The sequence below is a fragment of the Monosiga brevicollis genome, genomic scaffold (genome assembly GCF_000002865.3).
Source record: "Monosiga brevicollis MX1 MONBRscaffold_12 genomic scaffold, whole genome shotgun sequence".
NCBI lineage: Eukaryota > Choanoflagellata > Craspedida > Salpingoecidae > Monosiga > Monosiga brevicollis.
The window spans coordinates 184,826-192,731 of NW_001865049.1; the positions used below are offsets into that span (position 1 = coordinate 184,826).

A 7,906-nucleotide genomic window follows, 5' to 3' on the forward strand; every position below is an offset into this window, starting at 1 on the left:
GAGAGAGAGAGAGAGAGAGAGAGAGAGAGAGAGAGAGAGAGAGAGAGAGAGAGAGAGAGAGAGAGAGAGAGAGAGAGAGAGAGAGAGAGAGAGAGAGAGAGAGAGAGAGAGAGAGAGAGAGAGAGAGAGAGGGAGAGAGAGAGACCAGTCAGCGACAATACAAGCATGAAGCAGAGAGACACCACACATAGAAAGAGAGGGAAGTGAGTAAGCGTTGTTTCTTTTGTTGGTTTGCAGTAAAACGTTTAGCAAGGTCACAAACAATGACTCGTAACCGGCGGATGACGCAATGGGCATGTTGATGTTTGCCGCCCTTACCGCTTTTGCTTCACGTGCATACGTGTGTGTCGTTTGAGGTAAAGGGAAGAGATGAAAGGCGGGTCTTGACACGTGACTGAGCCAAGCCTACAAGCTTACGGGAGAAATGGAGGGAGGCTCGTTTCCACCACAAGGCGTACAAAACATTTAACCTTATGGGATATATTTTGGGAGATGATCTAGGAAACGGGGAGGTGACGTGGGTCGCAGTAAGTGCGGTGTCGGCCATCAGAAGATGTTGCGCAGGTGGCTCGTGCCTGCCTGCCAGGCCCAAAAGGCTCAATCAAGCCAGCCCTTGAGCTTTTGCATTGCAGTTGCCACATACTTGCCTCATCAAAATGTGGGTTTGGTCATGGTAGATGGGTTGCGTCACTTTCCCGCTTTTTGTGTGTCCCTTCGTGGTTTTCCCCTTTGGTGTCGCTAGCAACAAGATCTTGTGCGCTGCCAGTCGCCCTGTTTCTTGCTGCCAAACCATGGTGCGCACACAATGACCACAGTCTTCCAAAAGGGGCAGCAACGAGCATGGGGGTCAAACGACGGGGCGTAGACTTGGAGCGCAGGCCACCACCATGCTCCCAGTTCAAGCACAATCGCTCAGAAACATGATCAACTGAAAACCCGACCGATCGCCAACCATGGCACCCTTTCGACCTCTCTCCCTACCTACAGGCAAAATCGACTGCAATGCATAATAACAATGTCATTATTATGTCGTCCCTGTGGTTGATTCATCCTTGGGTCGTTCCGTTGGTCTTTTGTTGATGTTTGGTGGACTGTGCATCTAAATGGGGGTAGGGCATGTATCAGATGGATTCATGTTTGTGTTTTTCATGTTTTTTCCATGTTTTGCTCATCGCGAAAGACCACACACACACACACACACACACACACACACACACACACAGAGACGTCTTCACACGCGCACGCAGCAACCTGGTTTGGTTCCACATGTGCACCTGGGACACTTTGGCGCAAAACCGCTCGGAGTGGGGTTTTCAAATCCCCCTCGTGCGTTGTGTATGATGAATGTCCATGGAGTAGGAGGCTGGCAGCGGCCAGATGACGTGCAAAATCGACTCGACTCATCTTTTTTGGCACTCTGCCGTTGACTTCGGCCGAAGGGGGGGTTTGGGGAGCAAGACTCGGCCTAGCGCGATCGCGCGTCACGAAACCCACAAACCCGCCTTTCGCACATCTCATCTGGCACTGGCCAACTTGTGCACAAGGCAGCCGTTGGCGAACCTGACCACGTGCTTTCTGGACGGCTGATGAGGCGCTGTCGTACCCCGAAACGAGCCCATCGGACCTACCGACCTCGCGGGGTTAGCAATCAGCTGACACAGCGGCACAATCGACCACGTCGGGGCCCAGCGTGCCACGTCGAAGATTGAGTGGGTCCACAGCAGTGACTTGTCCGCGCGCGTGACTCGCAAGCTTCTAAATGGGGACGTGGCAGGCGCGCAGGCGATTGTTTGTGTTTCAAAAACCATTTCTGAGGAACAATCAATGTTGTGGTTGCATGGCTCGGTCCTCGCAGTCCTTGGCCCCGGACGCATGGCAGTCGGCACAGTGGCCGGAAATTCGTTCACAGACCACGTGTACACGCTGAACCTGGACATGGTCCGGTCTTGGCTGTAGCTCCTCCCCATCGCCGATCGCCGTCCTCTCGTCATCGGTTTCTGCGCACCAGTCCATTCGCTCAGATTTATCTCAACGAATCACGAGCCAGTCACCGCGACTCGGGGCTCGGCGATCTGGCTCCGGGGGTGGCTTGACCTGATTGTCATACAGAATTGTCAGATGAACAACAACAGTAAAACAAAACACCTGTTGAGTCGTTTCATGATGGCGAAGGCAGTGAGGAGGTGTATATCACTTGGTAGTTGGCGTGCAGGCCATGTGACAAAGAAATCGCACACGCAACCCCAGTCCGTCTGCGCCAAAGTGTGATCCTAAGCACACTATTCCTACACTACAAAAGGTCACGTTGCGACCACACACGCGCGCTTACCAACAACGTTAAACTCGTTATCGCCACCACACCTCCCGTTATCCTGAGCCATGTGCCTTATCCTTTGACTGGATAAATCATGCCACAACACCTGTTTTAAACAGGTCCTCATCACGTTTCAAGTGTACCTTAGAGCACACTTTACCCCTGCGACGCAGGTGAGCACAAGACCTTCACACACACACACACACACACACACACACACATGTGCGTGAGGTGAAGAAACGGCAGCCCCCTGGACGGCCTGGGACCCCGTCCCCATGAGGCCTCGTTATCAATGGTATCGGGGTGGACTCGAGGTAGAGAGGGAATGCTACTGGCTGCTCGGTGGAGTTGGACGGGATGCTGCTGCGACGGGGCATTGTGTTCCTGGTCACCGCCCGCGTGTTTAATGTGCGCACGTTGTCAGCTCTCTCTCTCTCTCTCTCTCTCTCTCTCTCTCTCTCTCTCTCTCTCTCTCTCTCTCTCTCTCTCTCTCTCTCTCTCGTGTGTGTGTGCGTGTGAGTCCCGTCGGCTGCCTCATCTATCCGGCTGTCCCGGGCAGCTGTAGCCAGTTCATTCAGCCGGCTGTGTGTCTTGGCTTCTCTGTTCATCCCTCGTGGGTTCTCTACAGACAGACAGACAGACAGACAGACAGACAGACAGACAGACAGACAGACAGACAGACAGACAGACAGACAGACAGACAGACAGACAGACGGACGCATGCTTCCGCAACCCTGAGGCTTGACATGATGATCGTTTCTCAGGCGCACGTGTCTGTTTGCGCATACGACAGTGCCTGCTTTCTTCTCACGCGCTGGACTCATGTGTGAAATCATGCTTGGAACCTTTGTTGGGTAGAGAGCCGAGGAATCGGTCGCACCGACCTCGGAACGTCGTAAACTAGCCGCTCCCTCATCTTTGTCAAACAACCAGCATTATGGCTGACCATCTCGTGCCCGTTCTGCAAGGCCTGATGGTTGAGAACGATGCCGAGCGTGATGCTGCAGAGGTATTCTCATTCCACCCACTAGCTTCCGATCTCGCCCATGGACTCGCCTGTAAGCACCGAGGCACAATTGTCTCAACTTGCTTGCTTCCGCCCCGCAGAAACAATTGGACATGTTCTTGGAGAACCATCCCGAACAGACAGCCCTTGCCTTTCTTGAAGTCATGAGCGGCACCTTTCCTTTGGAGGTACGAAACTCATACCGAGCTGGCTCAGTCTTGAATCCACAAATGTCTCAAAGCCCTTGCTCACCTGTGTCGGCCTCTCCTCCTGGTCCCGGTCCTGCATTAGCTGCAACAACTCTCTTGCGTCCTGTTTCGCCGCTACGCCCTTCACCTCATTGAGCCTCACAAGGCCTTTTGGAGCCGTTGCTCAGCCGAATGCCGCGTAAGCCGTGCAGTCATCTCCCTCAAACCTTCCAATTTATTTTATGTCTTGACCACCCTCTTGACCCCCTTTTTTCGTCCGCCCTCATTGAATCACAGGCCACCATCCAGCAGCAGCTCATTGCGCTCTTGAGCCGGTTGGTTTCTTGCCCTTCTTGTTGCTGCCACCAACTCTTGTCGCCTTCGACGACAACCTTGGGCCCCCGACTTGCTGCCCTTGGTGTCTCATTTTTGGTTCGGTTACACCCCTCTTCCTTTCCGCTTTAGTGCCGACCTGACTTCCATGTTCCGCTCCAAGATCTCCGACTGCATTGCTTCGGTGGTCAAGGCCATGAGCGTTGAAATCGCTCAGAGCGACGAAGTTGAGATTACTGAGCTTCCCAGCGTCCAGGAGTACTGGCCCGACCTCCTGACCAACCTCTTCCAGCTTGTCCAGAGTCAGACCGCCGAGCTCATTGAAAACGCCGTCATGGTCTTTGTCGCCATCCCTGGTATGTGCCTCGAGCATAACTCAAAATGTGTGACGAACCTCTTGGTCGATCAACGCGTCACCTGCCCTCGGACCTGTTTCCTCGCGAGACGCTTTGCTTATGGAATATGATGCGTTTGCTGGGCGCCATGTCAACAGGTCTCTTTGGCCGCGACCTCGAAAAGCATTTGGAAACCATTCATCAACTCATTCGCATGTGCTTCGCTCACAACTCGCTCGACGTCAAGATTGTCGGTGCCGAGGCCTTTGCCGCCTTCATGCCACTGGTTCCCAAGAAGCACTGGGCCAGCTTCTGCGAGCTCATCCCGCCTACTCTTGAGCTGGCCTCTGAACTTGTTCAGCACAACCGCGGCGATGAAGCCCAGATGGTCCTCACTGCCTTTGTTGAGATGGCTGAGACCAGCCCCAAGATGATGCGCGCCCGCCTCACAGAGGTGGTGGGTCTGATGGCTCAGATTGCCAACTTTGAGGTTCGTAAACAACGCTGGTCCGTGCCCCCAACAGCTGCGCACACTCTCGCTCAAGACACATGATGAGGGGAGCAACATGGGACGATACATGCCCAGGTCCATGAAACTCGGTCGGCATTCACCCATGACTGTGATCTGCATTCTCATTCTTTTCCAGGAGGGCGACGATGACTGCCGCAAGTTGGCCCTTGAGGTGATTACCACCCTCTGCGAACAAGCACCTGGCATGATGCGCAAGGTCGATGGCCTGGCCATGCAAATTGTTCCCATCTGTCTGAAGGTGTGTTTTATCATGCACCCTTTGGTCCTGGTTCAGTGGCCCGCTCGTTTCTATCCAAGGTGTCTGGCTCGTCATTGCTCACACGTGGCTGTCTCATGGTGTTCCTGGTGGTTTCAGTTTATGATGACTTTTGATGACGATGAGAGCTGGACGACCGAGGACCAGCTTGCCGATGATGATGATAGCGATCTTGCCGCCACCGGTGAATTTGCGCTGGTACGTTGGCATAGTTCTGCCCGTAGCGAACGGCGAACCGACACTGAGAGCGGCGACTGTCGCGGGTTTCATGCGTCCTGATGGATTCGTGTGTGTCGCTCAGGATCGTCTCAGCACGGCCCTCAAGGGCCGCACCTTTTTGCCCGCGGCCTTTGCCTTGTTGCCCAATATGCTGGTCAGCGAGGACTGGCATCAGCGCTACGTCGGTGCTTTGTCCATCGCTGCCATCGGTGAGGGCAGCCACAAGATGATGAACGAGCATCTTCCTTCCATCGTCGAGCGCGTGTTCCCTCTCGCCGTCGATCCGGTACGCCCTCTATAATTTTTTTTCTTGGTCCTTACATGTGCCATCCCCTTGTTTTCATCAAACCTCATCTTCTTCTTGATTACAGGTTGTTCGCGTGCGCTACGCCGCCGCTGCCGCTATCGGTCAAATGTCTATCGATTTCGCCGCCCCCTCGGGCAAGGAGTTTGCCACGGGCTTCCAGGCTCGCTTCCATGAGCAAGCCATCCCCACCCTGCTGCGCTCCATTCGTGAGAGCCACGGTCATCCCCGTGTCATGGTGCGTTACCTTTTTTTTTTTTTTTTTTTTTTTTTTGCAAGCTCCATGCTTACCCTTCTCGTGTCGACCCTTTCTCTGGATACCACTGTCATTGCCGCCATGCTTGATAAAGCGCATCTGATTCGTCTGTGCCTGGTTTTTGTTCCCTCTTTGATCGGGTTTTAGGCCCACTGCATTACAGCGCTCATCAACTTTTGCAACAACTTCAAGCGCCAACTCTTGCTGCCATACATCAATGAGATGATGCAGTTGCTCGGCGACTTGCTTAGTCTGCAGTCCCTCGTGGTTCAGGAGAGCACGGTCACGGCACTTGCGACCATTGCCGACACGGCCAACAAGTACTTCAAGGAATATTACCAGTCGTTTACTCCGGCCTTGAAGAACATTATTCAGGTGAGGCGTTCTCTTCTCCTGGGACACGCGAAAGCTGTTTGTTTTCGTCGTTCTTCCCGCCACTCAAGGTGTATCTTTTGCTCTCCATTTCGCGTCTCGTAGCACGCCCAGCAGGCTGAGCACGCCACTTTGCGTGCCAAGACTTTTGAGTGCTTCACGCTCATGGGCTTGGCCGTTGGCAAGGACATGTTCCTCAACGACGCTCTTGAGCTTATCAATCTTTTCAAGGGCATGAAGGACATGGGCATGCAATCAGAAGACCCCAACATTGGCTTTATGCTCACCAGCTGGGCGCGCATTGCCGAGGTTCTCAAGGATGACTTCGTTCCCTTCCTGCCTCTGGTCTTGCCCCCTCTTCTTCGTTCGGCCAAGCTCAAGGCTGAGATGTGCCAGATGGATGACGAGGAGACTTATGCCGACCTGCCCAACGAGGGTGAGGGTTGGGAGGTCCTTGACGTGGCCGAGGCGCGTATTGGTATCAAGACCACCACCTTGGAGGAGAAGCGCGTGGCTCTGGAGATGCTGTGCAACTACGTCAAGCACCTTCGCGGTCATATGGCCCCCTTTGTGGCCGAACTGAGCTTCATCACCGACCTCTTCCGCTTTATCTTTGAGGACGGCGTACGTGTCTTTGCTGCCAACCTTGTGCCTTTCTGCTTGTTGGCGTACACGGAGAACCCGGCGTACGGCATTCCTGCCGCCCAGGCACTGTGGCAGAGCACCTACCAGAAGCTCTGCGAAGCCGCCAACCGTGAACCCGATCCCGAGACGTTGTCTTTCCAATTGGTGGCTCTGCGTGATTCAGTCCACACCCTCAAGGCCGATGGTTTGAGCCCGGAGGTGATGGGTGAGCTCACCAAAGTTATTATTGAGTGCATGCGCAACTTTGAGGATGAGGCGCTGGATCGTTACAAACACCAACAGCAGGATGAGGACTTTGATGAGCATGCAGCCACCGACCTGTCCGAGGACGTTGAGATGCAATATGAAGTTGTGCAGGAGACTGGTCACCTCATCCATGCCCTCTTCCAGCACGGTGGCAACAATTTCTGCCCCTTCTTCGAGGAGATTGCTCCTTACTTCCTGGCTCTGTTGCAGCCGGGCCGCCACATCAAGGATCTGCTGTGGGGTCTCTGTGTCTTTGATGACGTGATTGAGTTTGCCCCTGAATATTCGGCCAAGTTTGCCCCCAACTTTGCCGAGCTCATGGTGGCCAACCTGACCAGCCACGATGCCGAGCTGCGCCAGGCCTGTATCTACGGTGTGGGTCAAATGGCGGAAAAGGCACCTCAAATTTACGGCGATGTGTGCCGCTCGGTACGTATGCCGTGGTGGCCCGCTCCTCAGTGCAGTGCGCCGTTGTTTGAGACGGGCAAGCCCCCGTTTGCCTCCTTTTCTCTTGTTTCTTGTCTTACCTGCTTCAGGCGCAAGTTTCTCATGCGAATCACCCTTTGCTCTTGCTTTGTTCATGTCAGGCCATGCCACATATTCAGCAGCTCATCACGGCCGAGGGATCACGCTCGCTGCAACAGGCTGCCGCAACCGAGAACGCCATTACCACATTGGTGCGCATGGCGCGCGCCGGTCTGGGTGCAACCGAGGCTGAAATGCTGCCCATGCTCCTGTCCTGGCTGCCACTTACAGAGGATGACGTTGAAATTTCCTACGTCATGACCTACCTCCTCGATTTGATTGAGGCGTACGTCTCAACCGTTCTTCTTTGTGTTTGAACCAAACCGACTTTTTTTTTTTTTTTTTTTTTTTTTTTTTTTTTTTTTTTTTTTTTCC

At 53.9% G+C, this 7,906-nt stretch overlaps 1 protein-coding gene across 1 annotated transcript in view; it reads left to right on the forward strand.

Moving 5' to 3' along the window:
- Positions 1–2,671: 2,671 nt before the first annotated feature.
- MONBRDRAFT_32626 (uncharacterized protein) overlaps positions 2,672–7,906 on the forward strand; it is a gene marked incomplete at its 5' end in the record, with an annotated part of 6,022 nt that continues 787 nt past the window's right edge. The window contains 14 exons of the mRNA XM_001746246.1: positions 2,672–2,829; positions 3,248–3,323; positions 3,422–3,508; positions 3,612–3,707; positions 3,806–3,843; positions 3,974–4,197; positions 4,335–4,666; positions 4,824–4,946; positions 5,064–5,162; positions 5,266–5,469; positions 5,555–5,725; positions 5,891–6,118; positions 6,221–7,435; positions 7,594–7,818. Coding sequence (XP_001746298.1) covers positions 2,672–2,829; positions 3,248–3,323; positions 3,422–3,508; positions 3,612–3,707; positions 3,806–3,843; positions 3,974–4,197; positions 4,335–4,666; positions 4,824–4,946; positions 5,064–5,162; positions 5,266–5,469; positions 5,555–5,725; positions 5,891–6,118; positions 6,221–7,435; positions 7,594–7,818 — 3,276 coding nt within the window. The remainder of the gene's footprint in view (positions 2,830–3,247; positions 3,324–3,421; positions 3,509–3,611; positions 3,708–3,805; positions 3,844–3,973; positions 4,198–4,334; positions 4,667–4,823; positions 4,947–5,063; positions 5,163–5,265; positions 5,470–5,554; positions 5,726–5,890; positions 6,119–6,220; positions 7,436–7,593; positions 7,819–7,906) is intronic.